At 36.1% G+C, this 22,996-nt stretch overlaps 1 protein-coding gene and 1 pseudogene across 1 annotated transcript; one reads left to right on the top strand and one right to left on the bottom strand.

Moving 5' to 3' along the window:
* The window catches only part of LOC112198838, an 88,073-nt pseudogene that overhangs the window by 17,352 nt on the left and 47,725 nt on the right, over positions 1 to 22,996 (top strand).
* LOC112198839 (cycloartenol synthase 2-like) lies at positions 1,693 to 18,567 on the bottom strand. The gene is made up of 16 exons (XM_040519329.1): positions 18,370 to 18,567; positions 17,342 to 17,426; positions 17,156 to 17,220; positions 16,915 to 17,022; positions 16,331 to 16,519; positions 16,003 to 16,116; positions 15,781 to 15,903; positions 4,351 to 4,473; positions 4,172 to 4,270; positions 4,015 to 4,071; positions 3,847 to 3,893; positions 3,447 to 3,590; positions 3,164 to 3,341; positions 2,940 to 3,020; positions 2,625 to 2,708; positions 1,693 to 1,815 (listed from the first exon to the last, which is right to left on the bottom strand). The coding sequence occupies exons 1-16, from the start codon at positions 18,565 to 18,567 to the stop codon at positions 1,699 to 1,701; spliced, it is 1,812 nt and encodes a 603-aa protein (XP_040375263.1). The 3' UTR covers positions 1,693 to 1,698.

The raw sequence follows: 22,996 nt of genomic DNA, 5'->3' as shown, positions 1-22,996 counted from the left end.
TCACTCAAATGTTATGATGTACAGGTCTGGATTTCAAGGGACGTGGAGTGCCTCTAGATGGGAAGTTGGGAGCTCTGTTGTCAGGATTGTATTCCACCGTTTGAACGGTAACTTTTGTTTGACATATTTTTTGGCATGATTTCTTTCCTGCTTTCCTTGGATTATATTGTGATCAATCAAATTAACTTCCAGGTCTCTTGGCTGTTGCGGCTGATGATTTAATTATCCGCTTGTTTGATGTTGTGGCATCAAGAATGGTTAGTAAATTTGAAGGCCATACTGATCGTGTTACAGACATGTGCTTTAGTGAGGATGGAAAATAGCTCGTCTTCCAGTATGGATGGAAATCTTCGAGTTTGGGATGTTATCTTAGCATGACAAATCGATGCATTGCATGTTGATGTGTCTGTGACGGCACTGTCTCTATCACTGTATATGGATATTTTAGCGACCTCCCATGTTGATCAAAATGGGGTCTATCTTTGGTAAGTCTTCACATATGTGGAATTCCAAGGCAATTAAACAGACTGCACCCTATGGATTGACTGAAGTTTTATTTGTGATTCAGTTGAAAGGTTGGCGTGTCAATTGCTGTGAATCTTTGGAAGACATAATGCTAACTAAGATGTGTTTCTTTTGTTGCAGTTTCAGAATTTACTGATTTCATCAAAACTTTGTCTCCATCATCCCTGGTTATGGAACTTCGAATTCTTCAGATTGTAGGTGATGAGGATGAAGAAGAGCCAGAAAAGTTGCTTCCTATTGAACTGCTTCTCGACTATTTTATACACGAGACTGCATGCAGAAACAATTTTGACTTTGTACAAGCTGTGATCAGGGTTTTTCTGAAGGTATAGAAATAATTCCTTTCTGCATTCAACCATCTTTTTGCAATAAGTCATTAATTTCAGTCCGGAAATTGATGAGTAACAAGTAGCATTACCTCAGACCCTTCAGAAATATTATAATATCTCCTAGATAATGGTGGAACACTGAACTAGAACTGTAATTAGAGAACAAATGGTTCTCTTATAAACTTGCCCTTTTAGCTTTTATGAAACTAAAAAAATCAAAAGTAAAATCACCAATTTCCAGTTGGTCGTAAAACTCTGTCTAATGTCTTTTGCCTTCGCTTTAATTTTTTTCCTGGACAGATACATGGTGAAACAATTCGACGCCAGCCAAGACTACAGGATAAGGCAAGCAAACTCTTAGACGTTCAATGCAACATATGGCAAAGAGTAGATAAAATGTTTCAAAGTGCCAGGTGCATGGTCACTTTTCTTAGCAATTCACAGTTTTGACTGCTCCAAATTTTTTTATTGTATTTGGCCATCCCCGATTTTGTGATAGGGTTTGGTCTCAGTTCTGAATAGTAGAAAATATTTGTTGTAATCTCAAGTTGGCCGAGATGATGGTCTCTCTATGTAGTTGATCAGTTGTCTTGGCAAGTTGGCATTAATTAATTGAATCCGGGACTGTTTACATGTCTAGGCTAACATTGAAGATTTCACATCATCTGGATAATACAGTTGTAAACTGTGATATAGTTTTGTCCCAACTACTTATTCCTGAAAATGGTTTTCATAAACACGATCAAATTTGCACAACCACTAATACACTGTACATCAGCACAGTTTTTTACCCACAACTGTAATAGCTACATGAGCATTTACGCACTTATTTTCTTTAATTGATTCATTTGTTAAGTAGCAATACCCGGTTTCGATACTCTCCAAGTGCCCAGATGGGAAAGATATTTCTGTAGGCGGAGTAACTAATCATGCAATTTTTGCTGAAGACTCCCATGATTTGCTGTTGAAATAGACATAGTTAAGTCCAAGGTAGTAATCTTATTCCTCTGAATCAGTGGCGGAACTAGGAATTTTACTTTGGGGGGTCCAGTCTAGCAATTCAGGACTAGATTTAGAATTTTTAATTAATTTATTTTAGTTAACTATATGTTAATTTTAGCCGTGTTTGTAGTCATTTTTCATTTACAAGTTTATTAAAATTTAATTTAATATCCATAACAATAGTGAAACGATACTCATTTGAATAAAGAATTGAGTAAAACAGGTAATCATTTAGCAGGTTAAATATACAAAATCTTATAAAATCATATATATATTTTTTAAATTGAGAATGAAAAAAGTTGAGAATGGAAATTTAGTTCCATACCATCATAATAGCATACTCGCAATAGAGAAGAAGCACAAAATTGACATAAGTTTCTCACATTCAAAACCATTAAAAACCCTAACATCTATGGCAAATATATATATATATATATATTATCTATATATATATATTATCTAACAAATTGTTAATTACTTTTCGTCAACCTACTCAATTCAATAAAATATTATGTAAACTAGTAATCACATGCACATTCACCTTTCTGCTTATTTTTATTATCTCTTATCTATCAAGTACGTGGTAGTGTGGAATTGGCTTTGGGAGGGGTCCATATATAGGAATAAAATGATTTTTAAAGCTTTTATTACTGCAACACATGCTATTGCACGGCATTTGTCAAAATCTTGGGGGGGTCCGGACCCCGTCGGGCCTGATTGTAGTTCCGCCCCTCTGAAACCTTGTACAGTATTTACAATAACAAATACCTGTTGTGGGAAATCTCCATTTTCCATCTGTGAATTGATCAATACCTTTGCTGCTCGATGCAAGGGGATCGGGTCCCTTTCACCCTAGAAGTCACAAAAATTGTGGAAAGAAAAGGACACAAATGAGTGTTTTCCTACCATTTCTAGGGAAGTATTGACCTCCCAATAGTTGATCATATCATATGACAGTGGATATGCTATCAGATCATTAGTTAGGAACCGTTAATTAATACGTTAAAAGTCGCGTCATGTTTCTAGAAACTGCAGTTCATATGCTGTCATCTGTTATGAAAAAACACACATACTGTCACACACCTGCCCTGCTTCAATTAGAGCCAACGTAGCCCATCCAGTGTTTACTATATGTGGTTTGTTCCCTTCGAGATTTGTGTATACCTATTTTATTCAACCACAGCAGAGATATCATTCAAAAACATTATATATGGTTTCCGGAAATTCTGAACAGAAGAAAAGGTAAAGAAAAAGCTGAACACAGATAGCTAGTAAATTCAACATAGATTTCCAAAACACCCCTTTACCTTGTTTTGGCATGAGAGAAAGCTCTCTCCCCAGCCACCTGAATCGAGTTGCTTAGATAGCAAGAAATGACATGCTCTTCTAATGCTATTACTTGTTTGATAGGTCTTGCCACCAGCCATTAACCCCTTTATTCCAAACCATGTTCCATAGGTGTAGCAAACTCCCCAAGACCCATACCTGGAACATAATGAAGTATTAAGCTCAGTTCATGTTTATAAGTCCAATTTTGGTGTTAGCATTTCAAAATTATATATTGATGAAATGGTTAGAAACAAATTTAACCATGAGCCATCAGGAAGTTGTATGCTCTCGATGAATTGAACTGCCTTTGCAATACATGCTTCTATTTCTTTCTTCCAATGCCCTGGATATAATTTCATGAATGCATTAAGGCCTTCAATTGCTGATGATGTGCATTCCACATACCTGCATTTATTCATAAGGGTAGGTAAGCACTTTTTTATCATTACTTATTCGGATGTAATACTAACATACGCGCTTGTCACCAAATTTGTTTACCAAATGATGTGAGAGTATTTCATTTATTCAAATTTGGACTCACTCTCAACCCCATTGGTTATCAAATTCAGTGACTCTGGTATTATATATGGTTGTTCTTTTGCAAATTGAACACAACTACTTTGTTTTGGGAAAGCAATGAGGTACTATTTTTTGTTCTTACTGATAATCAATAGCCATATCTCCAAATGTTTCAGCTGGATTGATCATCTGTTGTTATTGACAGGGGAGGGGAGTCATCAGGTTTTCCCAAAATTAAAAACCAATTATCCACACTTGAGTAGCATATTTCAAATACCAGAATAAAAAACAAGAATTAATTGACCATCACCTCCAGCCAAGCATAGGATCTTGTGAGTTCATATGATGCAAACCCTCCATTGCTGTTCTGTTGTGTCAATGAAATAATTAAAATAAGTGTCATTGCTCTTGCGATTACATTAATACTTTGCAATTGTACTATAAGATGTCACAAGGTCAAGTTGTACCTGTAGGGATAATACTACATTAACAGCATCATGCAGTTGATCAGCTGCTATTGCTTCTCCCACAATTTCGCAGGGCATACGTGATAATAAGAGTGCTGCCTGCAATTAGCTGGTGTTAAGCGACAAAAAAAAATCATATTCATCAGATATTGATGGAGCAACGATTGTTACGTATGTACCTTCAAACCTTCAGCTGTACAATCTGAGACAGGCCAACCATTGTCTGCAGTGGAGAAGGGCCATCCGCCCTTAGAAATGTGACGGTACCAGTAACGCAGATTGCCATAGCTGCCTCTCCTAACCTATTTAAGTGATTTATCACACCAAAACCCATTTTATGGAAGCTAATTAATGATAAACATATAAATGTGTATACCTAAAACCACAAGTTTGAGTTTAATTATTAATACACACTACTAGCAAAATCTCTAGTGGCCACCCATTTTGGATACACTTTTCTAAGTGTATCATTTGAGTAAAGCAAATGACACCCTTTTATATTTTTAGTATTCTTTGTTTTATGGGTACTGATAACAGTGACAAAATAAAAAATATAATCAACAAAATAAGTTAATACATTTATTAAAGACAAAAATCCGTATTCATTGCTAAATAAAATACTAAATTAATATATTATATTAAATATTCGGATAAGTATCTGATATAGATACGGTTAAGAGTGTGAAGTAATAATATCTAATTATTTATTGTATTTAATTTATTCAAATTTACAAATTAATCATCTTTCCTTGCAATCCGTATTGCAAAAAGTATCTGTGTCATTATTTTCTTGTGTTTTTATAGTTAAAATGTTATTAGAGTTTTTGTATAATTAGTTAATGGGCATAATTGCAAAATAAACTATGCATATCTGTATCCATTAAATTGTCATACGTTTAATAAAAATTGATGGTTGTTTAAATATAATTATTAACCAGATTTACTTTGCCAGCATAATTATGAGTTTTAGTTTGCCGTATATCTATTATTTCTAATATATTAGGTGTAGATTGAGAATAAGTTTTCAAAAAAAAAAAGAAGTTTTAATTGAAGTGGGTAAAAGTCAAAATACAAATAAGATCCCAAATTCTTCTCTAACATACAGATAATCGTATTTAATTTTTATTAGCCACGTTCCTTGTTTTCGTATCCAATATGGTAACTAATAGCTACAATTTCAGTTTCCATATCCAATGCTAATTATGCACCTTTTCCGTATCCAATGTTAGTTACTCATTGACTTTCCAAATCCAATTCTAATTGTGCATTGGTGCACTTCCATATTCAATCGTATTGCAAAAAATATATGTTTCATTATTTTCTTATGTTTTTAGATTTAATATGTTATTAGAGTTTTAGTATTATAAGTTAATGGGCATAATTGCAAAATAAATTATGCAATCTGTATCCATTAAATTGTCATACGTTTAGCAAAAATTGGTGGTATTTCAAGTATAATTATTAACCAGGTTTGATTCGCCGACATAATTATCCATTTTAATTTGCCGCATATCTATTATTCCTAATATATTAGGTGCAGATTGAGAATGAGTTTCAAAAAAAAAAAAAGAGTTTTAATTGAATTGACTTACAAATAAGATTCCAAATTTTTCTCTAACATACGGATAATCATATTTAGTTTTTATTAGCCACGTTCCTTGTTTTTGTATCCAATATGGTAACCAATAGCTACAATTTCAGTTTCCATATCCAATGCTAATTGTGCACCCTTTTCCATATCCAATGTAAATTATGCATTCACTTTCCAAATCCAATTCTAATTGTGCATTGTGCACTTCCATATTCAACAACTGTGCACGTTGTGCACATCCAATGCAAACCACTCAATGATATTGATGTTGAGGTGCTATAAATTGCGGTTCAGGAAACAAAATTTAATCAAACAAACTTTCAGTTGAAAAAGAGATAGCATCGATCATCAAAAGGTATTAATTTTTATTCCAATTATTATTAATATTTGTATATCGATCCTTTTTTAGTATCAGTTATGACTTTAGAAATCAATTTTTATTTTCACCAAAAACTAAATACTCGTTCCTTTTTTTTTTCTCTGCAGCTTGATAACAAATCTTTGATCAACGATATGGACAAGGAATGGATATTTTTAGATAAGCACACTGATGAATATAATGTTGGATTAGATGCATTCCTCAATTATGCCTTAGAGCATGCTTCTTTTGAAGGTACAATCAAGTGTCCGTGTAAAAGGTGTCATAATGGCTACAATAGACTGCCAGCTATTGTTGAGCAGCATCTTAGGGTGGATGGCATGGATCCTAAATATGTTAACATCCCATGGACCGAGCATGGTGAGCATTTACCAGCTGCAGTTGATCATAATATGGCAGGGCCTTCATCATATCAACCAGATTTTAATTTGCCGGGACCGTCGTCACATCAACCAGATTCTGATGTGCAAGATATGTTGCACGATGCATTTGGCATGTATGAAGGTGAAGATGATTTACAAGAACCATCAGATCCTACTGAAGGTCCATCCTTGCCTAACGGCCCTACCCCTGATGCACAAAGATTTTACCAGCTTTTAGAAAAAGCTGACACTGAATTATACCCTGGTGCAGGAAAAAAGATGTTCGATTTTTTGATAAAGCTATATCAAATAAAAGCATTGAACAGTTGGAGTGATGTATCGTTCACACAGTTGCTTGAATTGTTAAAGGCTTATTTGCCCCCAGGGGAAACTCTTCCTGCTTCCTTCTATTTAACAAAAAAGTTCATCAAAAGTCTTGGGTTGACATACCAGAAAATCGATGCGTGTCCTAATGATTGCATGTTATATTGGAAGGAATATGCTTCAAACACAGTTTGTCATGTATGTGGTACTAGTCGGTACAAAGAGAACACCTCCCCCACAAAGAAGGTACCAGCCAAAGTTTTGCGTTACTTTCCATTAGGGCCAAGACTTCAAAGGTTGTACATGTCTCGCCACACCTCTGAATTTATGGTTTGGCATTCTGAAAAGAGACCACGAGATGGGGTTCTACGTCATCCAGCCGATTCTCTTGCTTGGAAAGAATTAGACAAAATTGACAATAATTTTGGCTCTGATGGTCGAAATGTTCGTTTGGGTCTAGCCAGTGACGGATTCAACCCTTTCGGTATGATGAGCTTGTCCCACAGTACTTGGCCTGTTATCATTACTGTCTACAATCTCCCTCCTTGGTTATGCATGAAAAAGTCATACATGATGCTATCGTTGCTCATCCCAGGCCCTAAAAGTCCCGGAAATGACATAGATGTGTATCTACAGCCTTTGATAGATGAATTGAAAATGCTATGGGCAGAAGGGGTTCCTACATATGACGCGTTTAAAAAAGAGGTTTTTCAGATGAGAGCTGCATTATTGTGGACTATAAATGACTTCCCTGCATATGCCATGTTGTCTGGGTATAGCACAAAGGGATCTAAGGCTTGCCCAACTTGTGGTGAAGAGACTGATTCTTTTAGGTTGCATCATGGTAAGAAAGAAATCTACATGGGACATCGAAAGTGGCTGCCAGATAACCATATTTTTCGCACATGGTATAATAACTTCAATGGATCAACTGAGCATCGTAAACCGCCTAAACCAATGACAGGTTTAGATTGTTTGAGAGCGTTAAGTACATTGAGCTTTCAATTTGGAAAGGGAAAGGAAACAAGTTCTGGTCGTAAAAGGAAACGAGTTCAGAATAATGATAGCACAAAATATACAGGACCGTGGAGGAAGCAGAGTATTTTTTTTCAACTACCTTATTGGAAGGACTTATTATTGCGTCATAATATAGATGTCATGCATGTTGAGAAGAATGTTACAGAGAGTGTCATTGGGACTTTGCTAGGAATTGATGGAAAAAATAAAGATAGCTTAAAGGCACGCCTTGACATGGTCTTAATGGGTGTTAAGCGTTCGCTCCATCCTGTGGCACGCGGTAACCGAACATGGCTGCCCCCAGCAAAATACACTTTATCCAATGATGAGAAGACACTAATGTGCAAAGTACTTGATTCGGTTCGGGTGTCTGATGGATTTTCATCGAACATTCGTAGATGTGTAAGAGTTGATGAAAGAAAATTGGTTGGTCTTAAAAGTCATGATTGTCACATAATCATGCAGTATCTACTTCCAGTGGCCATCCGTCGTTCACTAAAACCAGACATAACCAAGGTGTTGTTGGAACTCAGCGCATTTTTCAGACAATTATGTACCAAAGTTGGTACTGTGGACCATTTTCGTGATCTGTCAAATCGGATTGCTGAAACACTTTGCAAATTAGAGATGATAATGCCACCATCTTTTTTTGACGTCATGGTACACCTTCTAATACACTTGGCAGACGAGGCAGCAATTGCAGGACCTGTGCAATTTCGATGGATGTACCCAATCGAAAGGTATGTCAAATAAATTTTTTTTTTTTAGATAGCTATTTTTTTTGAAACATTTATACAGTTTATATTTCTGATTTATATATGAAAAAAGAAAACTAGCTGTCGACATATATTATAGTTATATAGATATATTGACAACATGATATATATGCGTATATGCACTGTTTACCCGCTCCATTCAATTTAATTCATAGTTACTTTACTTACTTAGTTTGTTTTAATTACTAACGCTTGTGAATATATATATATATATATATATATATATATATATAGCTAGCCCTATATATATCATATATATATTTTGTTTATGATCGAGCTCCAATTAATTTCATCATAAGGAGTGAATGATATATATCATAGCTAACAATTAACTTTTTTTTTCTTTTTTTCTTTTGAGCCAGATACTTACATGACTTAAAAAAGTATGTACGCAATAGGAGTAGGCCTGAGGCAAGCATTGCAGAGGGTTATATAATTGAAGAATGTCTATCATTTTGCACAATGTATCTGTCAGATGGAGTTGAGTCAAAAAGAACAAGGATTGGTCGTAATGCTGATGACCCTGGGATTGTTCCTCGTCAAGGATTACCATTATTTGTCGGAATGGGACGGTCCATCGAACCAGGACACGAGTTTACACTAACTGACCTTGAGTGGGAACGTGCACATACACATGTGTTGATTAATTGCCCTCAAATTAAGCAACATCTAGAGTAAGTTATTTAATATTGTTCATTCTTTTGCTACCATTGATTAAACATAATTCATGTATCACTAACTAATCATTGTTGACATTGTTAGCGACCATGTGGCAAACACACAGCGGACTAAGAATAGACGCACAACTTTGATGGAGGCTGAAAGACAAGCAAATAATACATTTTCGACATACTTTCAGGAATTGGTAAGATTTTTTTCCATTTAAAGCATATCTTTTTATAACACTTGTGTCATATATATAAGTGAAGCATCATATTTTAATGATACAGATTGAGAGAAGAGTACAACGAAAAGAAGTCGTCGACCCAGACATTAGAGCCTTGGCTATAGGACCACATAAAAAGGCAAGACGATTCAACAAGTACATCATGAACGGGTTTCGCTTTTTTGTTAAATCTATCGATGCCCAATCAAATACTCAAAACTGCGGTGTGTTTGTTAAAGCTGGGGTGAGTAGCTATGCTACTGCCGGAGATCACAGACCAAGGGATGGTGTAAAAGATTACTATGGTGTACTAACAGACATCATTGAGCTAGATTATCACCATGGTCGAAAAGTCTTATTATTTGATTGTGATTGGGCAGATAATAGAGTTCGCAATAGAGCCGTCAAAATGGACGAGTATGGCTTCATTTTAGTAAATTTTGATCATCTACTTCCTAAACCTGACACTCTCATTCTTGCGTCACAAGCAGTGCAATTTTTCTATGTTCAAGACCCAATTGAACCAAATTGGCACACAGTGATCCGAACCCGACCCAGAGATTTATTTGATATGGGCACAGACATAGAACCGGAGCCCTATGATGCCCAAAATTTGATTGTAGGGATTAACGATGACGGAATAGCAAGAACAGACGTGGACGGTGTTTTAGTGAATGATGTCGTAGAATGAAATTGAAGTAGTTTTTTTTTTAACAATTTTTTTTTCTGGTAATTATTTTGTTGCAACTTTGGTACTGTTTTTGTTTTTCAATATATTAACAATTTTTGCTTTTTAATATATTTACACTATGGCACTTTTATCTATTTGTTATAATATCTTTCCTTTTATTAACGCTTGATGACGACGTACTCTTTTATGTGGTCACTGTGGTGCCCTAATTATAAACATCTACTGCTTTAAGAGAAAGAAACAAAAGAAAAAAAGAAAAAAAAAACAAAACAAAAGAACTCAGGCCTGCTATTTACGTAATTACCCCCTCTACCTGTTTGCGTCATGTGCTGCCAGCTGCCGTGTGGTTTTGATAGAGCTCTGCGTGTTTGCTCCACAGTCCACACAGAGATGGCAAGGGTGATGGAGGGAGAGACTGGGTATATGGTGCATGATAGTCATCGGGTTTCTCATACCCCTACCTGGGTTTTGTTAAAGGTTGGGGATTTACAGATTTGTAATATTGTATCGGTATCAGGTCCTATTTATGCTCCATTCGAGTTATGTTTGCAAAGAGAAATACTTGACGGACAAAGGGAGGGTCCTTATGACCAAGGTGGGTATTTCATTATCAATGGTAGTGAGGTTTTAGTTCTTACAAATGGATTGATTTTGGGTTCAGACTGAGAAGCTTTTCTGAGGCAGGCCAAAGTTTTACTGAGGTAATTTTCTTAACTTCAATTTCATTTTATTATCAACATTTGGTTTGGATTCAATTTGATTATGATCTGTATTGTTATGGTTTTGGGACTTTGCTTGGAATTGATGCCATTACATTCTCAATTTGTTTATTTGTTTATAGATTGTTCTGCATGTTGGACAATGCAGGAGATTTAATCTCCAATGGGGTAGTGGACACACTCTTGAAATTGTCCTCCGATAAACAAATCTCCGAGAAAGCTCTTGCAACATTGGGGAACTTGGTTGTGACCTTAATGGGGAAGAAGGCTATGGAAGCTGGGTTTTGTGCTTTATCAAGCAGAGCGGAAAAAAAGAACCTGATGAGGTAGAAACTATATTCCTTTTATTTTATTCAGAAATCAACTAAATTGAATTATATAATTAAAGAGGATGTTTAGAGTATGTAGTCAATTAGAAAACCACCACAGCTTGACGTTTTCAATTGGGGGACCTTCACGGGTGCAAAGAGCGGGACAAAATAGAGTGAGAGCGGGACAAGATTGTGTTGCCGCCAATTGTGTATTAAAATCCCTTCGAACTTTCAAATGGATAAGACGTGGTTCTGCTATGATACGCATATAAAACAACCACGTCTGTAGAAGTGGAGGTCAATTCCCTATCAGGTTTAACAATCAATTCTCCATCTCTCTCATCTCTTTGGTCTCAGTTGGAGGAGGTTTGCATATCTCTGTTAATTACTATTCGTTTGGAGAATGGGTATGATTGTTTTTATTGATTTTTGTGGTTTTGACAGATGAGTCACCTATATGAGGATGAAGAGGATTACGAAGAAAATGGATATGACGATAGTGAGACACAAGATGTTGGTGGCATGTTTCATCAGCAAGATGACGTCAATGTTTCATTAGAGGCTCCTGGGGGAATAAAGAAGCACCGTGGTCCAAACCAGAAGAATTGGGCAATGGAGGGTCGGGAAAAGCTCTTGTGGAATCATTTTGGACTTCCTAAGGGTCCACGATTGAAGGTGGCAAGATTCTCAAGATTCTTGGGTATTTTGGCAAAAGACTTTACACTTTTTCCAATTAGTACACCTGACTACCGGCATTTCAATGCTAGTGACAATCTTGAAAGGGCTTGGAATCGTGTTAAGGTATATGTTGAATGTTTCAATCCTTTGTTAACATTGTCTTATATGTGACTTTCCATTATATTGATGCGTGTAAACAATCTGTGCAGGAAACTATTGATTGGTCTAATCCTTGGGTTGCAAGTTTGGAAGGTAAAATCAAGAAAAGGGTGAAGAGCAAGTTAAATGAACGGTGGAAGCACTGGAAGTCTCAGTTGCGCAAAAAATGGTATAAACCATTCATGAACACACCACGTAGGTTTCAAAAGCCTAATGATGATCGTGTTAATGAGCGTCAATGGAAAATTTTTGTTGCAAACATGGACAAGAAGAAGCATCAGGTACAAAGCAATTATTTCATCTTCTTCATGTAGACTAGATTTAATATTACTTACTGGTGTTCATATGTTGGAACACAGAGAATAGCAAGCATCAACAAAAGAAATCGGTCTCAAAAGAAGATGAACCAATCAACAGGGACTCGAACATATGCAAATGTCACTCATGAATATGTAAGTGAAACTTCAGTGCATACCTTAAATGTTATGTTAGAACAACTTCAAGTCTATTCAACACTGGACAGAGCTATATCAAAGACTATATATGGACAGTAATAATTCCTTTTTCTTTGTTTCATGACGAGCGAGTTGTTGCTGCAACATTTAGTCGCCATTTTCTTTGAAGTACTTCTCTTTGAGTTTGATAATCCTTCTTTTGTTCATTTCCCAGTGAATCCATATTATTACAACTAGCAAAACTAAGAAGCCTAAACTGACACCTGCATAATTACAACCAAAGTTGTTTTCAAAATTAGTTCGTTTACTTGGGTGTAGGATTTTATAGTTTGAAAAGAAGTACAACTAAAACTTGACCTCTAAGTAATTATACATATATGTTTCTTCTATCTAGTTGTATTCTTTAATTTCTTTTTTTTAGAACAAATATATTAATATATGTTCTCGAGTTTGATGAGGTTAATATGGTTGAGCTTTATAAAGTAACATAAGTTCCATCGCGGTTCTCTCCACCTGTTTGTCAACTCTTTTTAGGTTGAATTAGCATTTTAGTTTTAACATGCATCTGCTTTTCTTTTTTCAGTTTCAAAACATTTGGTGACAGAAGTTGGATCAAATCTGTTAATCTAATTTCTTCTATTTCAAACATATTGTTATTCAAAAAGTAGTAGCTAGCTAAAGTAACCTAGGTAACTAAAGGTATAACTGCATGGTGTTCAACAAACAGAATTGAAATTGGATTTTTATATCATTGCTAGCGCAGCATGGATGTTAGTTGATATGTGTTGACAGGTAACTAGTACGTATACATACATACCCAACGAAATTTTCAGGAACTTGATCTTTGATGTTGGATTGTTAGGTATGCAAGTCGTCGGGTCGTCGGCTATATCAAAGACTATATATGGACAGTAATAATTCCTTTTTCTTTGTTTCTGTTGGTAAAATCTTTAGTTTAAGTGATTTTTTGCTAGAGTATGTCCTCATTTTTTCTTGACCAAAGCTAACTTTGAGCTTTCAATGCAACAACATTAATTAATAGGTGTATCTCAACTAATACAGTTTGTTGCTTTGACATTCGCTTAGCTATCCCTATATATACTAACTGCCCACTTCTTAAAAAGAAAACGCCAAATGTGGTAATTGCAAACATATAAAGGGAAGAAGAGACCTTGACATTGATTTATTGTAATGAGTTCCAGATTGGTAGAATATATACTTTGTAGACAACTATGCTTTTTGAGAAGTTAGTATGGCAAGATTAATTGTTGCATGCTTGGTAAGTTCTTCCATTGCTGAGTAATTGTTTAATCTGGGTGAAAAAGTTAACATCTGCCTTGCCTGTAATTAAATAACAAGCTCTATAATTAACGAGTCAAGGAATTATTTTCAGATTATTAGTTCAATTATTAAAAACGTGATTACCTGCATACATTTGGATGTGTTTCCAACTCTTTGTATCTCTGTTTCTTCTCTCTTACCTGCCCACCTTCTTGTATATCTAGTGCATATTTTTAATATACAATCTATTGCACAGGAAATTTCTCATGGTAAAGAGCCAGATAGGTGGGAGCTATTTAAATTAACGCATCAAAGGAAAGGGTCCCAAGAACCAATCGATGCGGCATCTGCAAAGACAATTGTAAGCTAATTTATCTGTAGTTTTATTATACTTGTAGATATTTCGTGTCTCCTTTCCTTATGGTCTATCCATTACATTTGTTGTAGGCGGATTTTGAAGAGGCTGAACAAAAGAGGCTAAGCATGAATGTTGACATCACTGCTCCAGAAATCCGTGAAGAAATGTATGCTGAAGTTCTTGGTAAGGAGAAGGGGAACAGAGTGAGAGGTGTTGGAGCAGGGGTTACTTGGGACGAAGTCCCTGGAATCCATGTTGAAGAGCGAGGAGTATCAAGAGAAGTGAAACAGTTGCGAGAGCAATTGGAAGAGCAAGCCAAAAAGGCACAAGAGAGAGAAGCACACATGATGGAGGAACTACAAAGCAAAATGGCTGAGCAAACAAAACGGATGGAACAATTGTTTGAAGTAAGATGCGTAGAGATGGCACTCCAAAAAATGGGAGAGATGTTTAAACAATGCGGAATATCAGTGGATACACAAGAAGATGTCATGCAAACGATGTCTCAGTTTGCTCGTGACACGTCTCAAAGGCCATCGACTGTTGCTTTTTCACCAGATGATGATGTCTACCGTCCTACAATGCCATTTGATTGCCCCAATAGGCAAATTGATTAATCAAGTAAGTATATATTTATCTTTGCATTTTGACTATATTTATTGGATCTGGAACTTTTTTATAGTTCATATTATGATTTTGTACATATGCTATTTCTGATCAGTAACTCGTCTTTAACTTGGTCCATATGTTTAGGAATCATGCCTCTATCAGCCATTATGCAACAAGAACGGGAGCTAATCTTGTGGAGATGGTGGTCATTGCTTCAAGACTATTAGGATTTCAATTCAATGTCATGTTAGGATTTCAATTCAGTACTAGATTAGGATTTGAATTCGGCATTTATTTTAAATTATGTAGACCTTATAAATAACAAAACTATTTATGTACTTCTGGTAAAATTTAAATGTTGGTGGATTTGATTTTAAATATGAATATTTCATTGAGGTTCTTCTTTGCAGGGGAGTTATAATGGTTGTAATCATGAAACAATTGATAACGAGATGTTAGATTATTGCAGCAATATGAATTTTCATAATAGCAGATTTAAAAAAAAAAAATTGCTCTGAATATTAATGGTAGGTTTCAATAATTTTTTTTTTAATATAAAAATTCAAATGATACCTTTGTCATAGGGTATCCAACGCATAATAGATACTGAAGAAGATTCGTAGCTTTGCTTAATTAACATTATATAAAAATTTATAATATTAAAGAAATCTCTCAAAAAAAAAATATTAAATGAAATATTAAGGTATTTAGTATCTTATACGTATAAAACAAGTATTTTTATATTTCAATTAATATATAAATAGGAATTAAAAGAAAACGAAGAGAAAGAAAGAAAAACATTAATATAACATTTAAAATAAAATAAAAAATAGAGACACTAAAGTCAAAAGCGTGGCTTTTGGTTACTGGAGCCTGCAATAGAGGATACACTTTTTCATTCCGTGGCTGCACCGTACCTAATGACTTTTTGATACGGTTATCCATATTCTCTAGAGCAAAAGATACAGAAAAATTAAAGTGTTCTATAAGGCATATGCTAGTAGTGACAGTACTTGTGTATTTTTGATGAAATGGTGCGCCTTCTTAAGCACGGAACCATATTCATTCACAAGGTTGGTAGAAAGGATTGCTTGAACAGCCAAAGCAACATCCCAGCATTGAGATCCAATCGATCCCTATGTATGCATCACCAAAATGTTTAATTACTCACATTATCTTCTGAATATATAGGAAAATAATAATTCATTAATATTATTGAATTCAGGATTATTGACCTGCATTTTCATTCCATCTTCTGCAACCCATAGATAATCTTTGATTCTTGAAAGATGACACTTGTACGCTTCTGAATTCTGATCCTCCGCCCAACAACAAATCATGTTTAGTACCTGCATGTTTTTGATCATCATAAGCCTTGGTTCTTCAAAATCACAGGGCATACTTGACATGGTTCATCACTCGCTCATTACAAATTCAACCATTCCGGAACTGGAGATTAGTAAAATCATCTCCGGTAGCGTAACATGTCAGATAAATTAACCATCTTTTTTTTTTTTTTTTAATTCTAACATTAGTAAATAGTACTAGATAAATGATAAAAACCTTATTGACAGCTCCAATGCAGATATACTGAGTGCTTTCATCCTCATAGTGTATGTGGTCCATCACAGTGGTGAGAGCTTTTTGCCTGAGGTTAGACAATGGCCATCTCATGAGAAGAGGTTCCCCAACCTTATGAAGACACCCCCACAGCACGTCCTGTAAAATGGGATGTGGGTAATACAAATCCTCCTGCAGATTTATTTACGAGGAATATTGTTTTAGTTTACCTTAATTAGTTGGAAATGTATGAATGTCATAAATTGGATTTCCAACTGAGAAACACCTCAACTAAATTTATCCAGCTAAACCATTACAAAAATTATTAGTAGTTGAGCTAATAAAAACTTACATTAATTGGAAATAGTATGAAACCTTGCATGAATTCTCCAACAAGAATATTCCAATTATCTAGACCTAACCTAATTAGTTCACCATACGCGTCCTAAGACCTCTTGAAACTGAAACTCTAGCATATACCATGTTTCAGTAGTATTTTAATCTACCAGAACACAAGCAAAGCTTAAGAGTGTTATCTCATTGCAATTATTTTTCCCAGTAAGAACAATTTTAAGTAGCAGGCACACCTTGGCGCATTGATTTCTTGCTTGGTCCCAATCAATCAGGTGATAGGGAAAGGTATAAAGCTCTGTTATGAGGGATATAATAAGGCCATTGATGGGACGGGCGGTGGGCTCCCAGAGGGTGGTAGAGGTTTGAGGGTGGAACTTGCTCCTTAAATCATCTACTTCCGAAGAGCTAATATCGCATCATCTCTTATTTTAATTTAAAAAATAAAATAAAAATAAGGCCGTTGATGGGACCAACAAATCTCTTGCCGTATAAATATGACATGGGCAGGTATATCATCCTACAGTGACACCACATTCGGCCTGCACCAGACAATCAATCAATCCCCCCATATAAAAATGAATAATAAAAACTTATCCATTTTATTATTGGGATAAAGTTATAAATGAATGATAATGCCTCATGTATGGAAGAAAACTAAACCTGGGTGTACTGGGAGAAAGTACGGTAAAAGCCACAGTTCAGGAGGCAGTGGATTGTTACCATCCCATTCATATACACCAAGTACCTGCCATGCATAAATTCTTAGTTAACTACCTAGCAAATAGTATCTGAGTGATGATTTTAGATTGTAGATCACTTCTGTAAATTTTCAGTTAAATTGATTATGGTTAAGACATTTAAAATAATGATTTAAGATTATAAGTATGAACAGTTCAAGTTTGACAAATTTGGTTTGTCCATTGATTTAATCTAGTTTGATACCTTAACAGTCAAAATTTGCATAAATGATTTATACATTAGGACCTAAAAACTGAATGGTTAAGATTCCAAAATATGATTGAAAAGTTAGTGTAATGTCTTATCCCTAGAAAAGACTAAAAAAAGAGATCCCTCACTAAAAGGGCAATATATATATATATATATATATATATATATTTTAAGCTACACAAGTTTGACCTTTTTTTTTTTTTTTTGACTTTGTCAAGGGGAACCCAAAAGCTTCCTAGGCCCAAGATAAACTCATTTGACCTTGAGTAGTCCTTAATCATTTTTGAAATGAGTTCAATATGTTTTTACTTTGTAGCCATAAAGAATAACGAAAAAAAATTAATAAAGGTTGATTAAATTAATTCAAATATTGACATTCTAGCCTCTTTTCTTTCTTGTTTAGGTTTGTCTCTGAATTATAATGTTGATTTGATTAATAAATAGGACCACACGAGTTTCACTAAACAAATGATACATACATAAAAGTTGTATTTGGAAATTCCCCTTATTAAAGCACACACCTTATATTCAAAATCATAGCACATAATAAACATAATACAAGCCAAATTCAAATCACATTGACATAAAAAACAAAGACATTGGCCAAATTAAAAGCACACCAACTTTCCAAAACATAATACAAGCCAAATTCAAAGCACACAAACATAACAAAACATAGATATTAGCCAATTATTCCAAAATTTTTCATTTATGATCTACATCTCCATGTTGCCTTGAACGTTCCAAAAATGCTCTATCAGATCTTCTTGAAGGTTTGAGTGACTGTTTGCACATCTAATGGCATCGTATCGATCCATGAATCCGTTGAAGTAATAACCATCTCTACCAACAGGATCGAAGTCATCACTAGTCGGTCCTTCCCAAACCTGGGCCAACCTGGGCCTCATATTGTCACAATTTTCTTGGGTCTTCCTCATTGAGGTACTCATTCTAGAGCGCGTCATTCGCCTCTCTCGAAGTTCTATTTACTTCAAAAGAGGCAGCTTGTTGAGGAGTAAGAACGTTCTAACTTGGCTCTTGGATCGTACTAAGGATCCCATTAGCCTTAAGATGCTAGCGCATAACACGAACCCACTTGTGGTATCTTGAACCTATTGTCTTTAGTGGAGCGAAGCTCAACTTATTCAGGTTACTCATCCTAAAAAACAACAATAAAATAGGGTTAGTTTCAGAACAAAAAAGGGTACCACGAAAACAATAAAAATTTCTGAGTGTAGTCGCTTCCAAGAAATTCAATTCCAAGAGGGGTTGGATTAGATCGAAACAATGATGTTTTGTGGTCGATCGTTTCTTCTCAACAAACTCTAAGTTTGGAGGACTCTACAAGCTCCAAGCTTGGAGTGAGCACGAACCCCCACAGTTCTGCTTAATTAGGTCTCCCATATGATGAAGAAAGGGGGGTAGAAGAAGGGAGTTTGCAAGTCCCCGAGAAAAAGAAGAGAAATTGAATAAAAACTCAAAAACAGGAACTTTTAGAAAAAAAATACCTTGAAAAGGTCGCCGGAAAATTTGGCCGGACTATGGTCAACGGTGGCCAGAGCTGGGCTGGCGGTGGCTGCAGGGGGAGCTGTCAGGGTCTTGCAGGGCTGCGCCGGGGGGGGGGTTGTTGCTGAAGCTGCTGCAGGCCTTGTGCAAGGGGTAGGCGAGGGCTTGTAGGGCTAGTGCGCGAGCTGTCGGCAAGGGTGGCAGGCGCTCGGCAACTACTAGGCAGGTGTCAGCAGGGCTGTGCAGGGGCCTCGACAGGTGCTGCGCGGAGTCTGTCTGCAGATACTTGCGGGGCTGTGCAGGGGTCTGTCCGCAAATGCTTGCGGAAGCTGTGCAGGGGTCTGTCGGCAGGTCTCGGCAGATGTATAGGGAGCAGGCATAGGGCAGGGGTCGGTCTAAAATTTCCAATGGCCGGTTCAGGCGGATTCTGGCAGGTTTTGGTGGTACCGCCGCCGGTTCCGAGCTCCTGGAGACTGGGGCTTTAATATGTGTGACGGTGGATGCTGGAATTTGAGGACTACGAAATTAGGGTTTCAGGATTAAAGCTTCGTGCTGATAATGTGTTTTAGAGAAATGGTAATTGAGAGAAAGTTGTTGTGTATTCTCATTGATAATAGGGGCCTCTTTATATAGAGGATTACAATGCATAGAATCTGAATTGTACAAGGAAATGTAATCATACATTGAATGGATATCTCTAAGATTCTCCGAGATTATCTCTAATTAAAACCCTATTACCACTAGGTCAAGTAACCTAGAGTTTGAGCCAGACACAATTTTTATTTACTTAAACAATTTCTTTATTTTAGAATGAAAACTCATTTATTCAATACTGGCAAGATTACATAACAATGGAGTGACCGGTGGGCAATGGTGGTGGACATAGATTCCCCACACACCTCCTTAAAAGCTACCTCAACTACGGGTCTGTGATCAATGATAACAACCATGAGCCAAACGGGCCCAAACCCTAACCGCCTTAATCACCCTTCTTTTCGGGCTACAGAATGAGACCAATCCTAAGAGTCACCGTGAATTCCCATTGCCAACACTGAAAACAACCATGTCACCCTCTTTGACACCGTGTCTTTAAATCGCCAGACCACGTGCAAGAGTAAACCTCTGTTATATCATCTAATTCAATGCCATTTCTTCTTTATAATGATTTGTGAGAACGGGCTTATTCCCTTCCAATTTCCTCCTCCTCTTATTCTTCTTTTATCTAAGGTCTTCATATCAGTTCGATTGAACCAAGGGGCTCACTTATCTCTAGGAATGAGCAAACGGGGGTGAGGGGCGGGGTACCAGCGGGTTTTTCCTACATTTTTCAAGCGGGGGCGGGGTTTCTCATTACCCATGCGGGTTCCCCATTTTGTTTGTTTGTGTTTTTTTTTTTTTTCAACCTGGGCATTTTTATAATTTTTCTTATTCCTCATGAGGATCCGACAATTGGATCTTCGTATAATTATGAAAATACGATTCAAAAGAAGATCCGTGAGGATTCGACTGTTGGATCGTAATATAATTTTGTGAGGATGATTCTAAAGGCGATCTGGGACGATCCAACCGTTGGATCTTTACATAATTTTGAGAGGATGATCTTAAGGGCGATCCGTGAGGATCCGACCGTTAGATCTTCGTATAATTGTGAAAAGATGATTCAAAAGGTGATCTGGGAGGATCCGACCGGTGGGTCGTCATATAATTTTGTGAGGATGATTCTAAGGGCGATCCGGGACGATCCAATCGTTGGATCTTCACATAATTTTGAGAGAATGAACCTAAGGGCGATTCGTGAGGATCTGACCGTTGGATCATCGTATTAATTGGCAAAGATGATCCTCTAGGTGATCCGGGAGGATCTGACCGTTGGATCATCGTATAAATCGGTAAAGATGATCCTCTAGGTGATCTGTAAGGATCATACAGTTGGATTGTCGTATAATTGTGATTTGAGAATTATTTTTTGTCAAAAAAAGAAAGGAAAATAAAATAAAAAGATAGAAAAAAAAAAATTTCAACATAGAACACCAAAAAAGTTCATATAGAGAAAATGGCAAATGCGGGGGCAGGCGGGGAATCCCCCATTTGAAGATATCCCCAGATGGGGAACGCGGGTGCGGGGGAAAGTTGAGGCGGGGGCGGGGGCGGGGGAATCCCCCGTTTGCTCATTCTTACTCATCTCCCTCGCTAGGTTTAGAGATCTACCAACCCCCAATCCATATGGAATGTTTTCCCAAATTTTCAATTTTCTACGATTTCTTATTTTCTATTGGTAGGTTAATTTTTCTTTGGTCAAGATTTGTTAGATTAGTTGGGTTCCTTTAAATGAAAAGACAATAATGATTTCATTTTTTGGGCTTTTCCAATTGCTCAATCTGGGTATCTATAGATAGACAGAAACAAACATTATGCATGTCAAAAATTTTGGTTTAACATCATATTTTTCTCCTCCACTTTTGTGGTTCACCAAAACCTAATAGTAGTTGAAACCTTTAACTATCCAGCCAATCTGCAATTTTATTATCAAATTTCTCAATCAAAATAAAAGAAAATTTTTGCAACTAATCGTGAAGGACTGGAGTAAAGAAAATCTGTCATGGGTTTGTTGATCGAGAGCGAAAATAGGGGGCTAAACTCGGTTCAGGTTCCTTAGAAAGCCATGACTGAAGCCTCACAATTTTCGTTTTCTATGAAGAACATGATGAGTTTTCATTTTGTATGAAGAACATGATGAGAAGTTAACAACGAAGAAAGATTTGCACAAAAGCTACAGCTTCAAGAATTGGTTCTTGGATATTAATATTTGAGAGCTGGAACCTGGCGATCATCTCAATTATTTGAAGGACTACTAAAACTATTGTAGAGGTTCCGTCGCCTGGGAGGCTGGGTGGCTTGGATAAACAAGTCAGTTAAAATGTGACCCGTCGCTTTGATCGAACAACTTAAATTAAAAGTCCGCATCTGGTCCGCATAATGGGAGTCTGCAATAGAGACGCGGTCAAGTTATTCTTAATTAGTTATTTTACATGATAAAGTATACAAGGGAGTCCTTCTAAATGATGATCGCTATAATGAGGACTAGCTGAAAACTTTATTATTATTATTATTATTATTATTATTATTATTAATTTACATGATAAGTATATAAGGGAGTCCTTCTAAATGATGATCGCTATAATGAGGACTAACTGAAAACTTTATTATTATTATTATTATTATTATTATTATTATAATTATTATTATTATTATTCCAGATTTTCTTACAAGAGAATTTTTACAGGGAAGATGAGTGAAAAAACTCATCCAACTTCAAAAGAATCCTATGCAATGACTCCCACAAGACCACAGCAAAGCAGACTGGTTTCCAGTCCAAATACTTTAAATGTTGCTGGACAATTAGTTCCTATCAGGAACTCTTTCACTCCCTTGGTGGAGCAACCTCAAACGTTTGCTCAAAAATTCACTCAGCCAAAATCTTCTGTTTTACCTTCTTCAAGTCAAACAAAATCTTCAAACCTGCAAAAACCTTTTAAAAGCCCGTATTTTATCAAACCTGAAACCAAAACCATTCTGGTTATTGATCCAGAAATTTATGATACTGAACCGTATCAAATTCTTAGAAAAACAACTTATCCTCATTATTTTGTTACCAATGACCAAAACAAAAGCCAAAGGTTTTATGAATTTATCTTGGTTAATACCAATTCAATCACAATCACCCACAACCAAGACAAAGCAAGTGGCCAAATCTCTCATTCCAAAATTCAAATTCGCCAAATTTTAACATTCGATGATTGGAATCAACACCCAATGACTCCCAAACGGTTTTCTCAAGATTTTATTCCTCAACACTATACT

This window comes from Rosa chinensis, chromosome 4, assembly GCF_002994745.2.
Source record: "Rosa chinensis cultivar Old Blush chromosome 4, RchiOBHm-V2, whole genome shotgun sequence".
NCBI lineage: Eukaryota > Viridiplantae > Streptophyta > Magnoliopsida > Rosales > Rosaceae > Rosa > Rosa chinensis.
The sequence above is the reverse complement of the archived record's forward strand: the minus strand, read 5'-3'. Positions and strand labels throughout refer to the sequence as shown.

What these genes read in the sequence shown, in the direction of transcription:
- LOC112198839 (XM_040519329.1), bottom strand. Translation starts at nt 18,567, where the DNA reads ATGAGGAAGACCCAAGAAAATTGTGACAATATGAGGCCCAGGTTGGCC. An exon ending in CAAGAAATCAATGCGCCAAG is followed by an intron (nt 16,520 to 16,914) that starts GTGTGCCTGCTA and finishes ATAAATCTGCAG; the next exon opens with GAGGATTTGTATTACCCACA. An exon ending in CTCTAATTGAAGCAGGGCAG is followed by an intron (nt 2,709 to 2,939) that starts GTGTGTGACAGT and finishes TGTGACTTCTAG; the next exon opens with GGTGAAAGGGACCCGATCCC.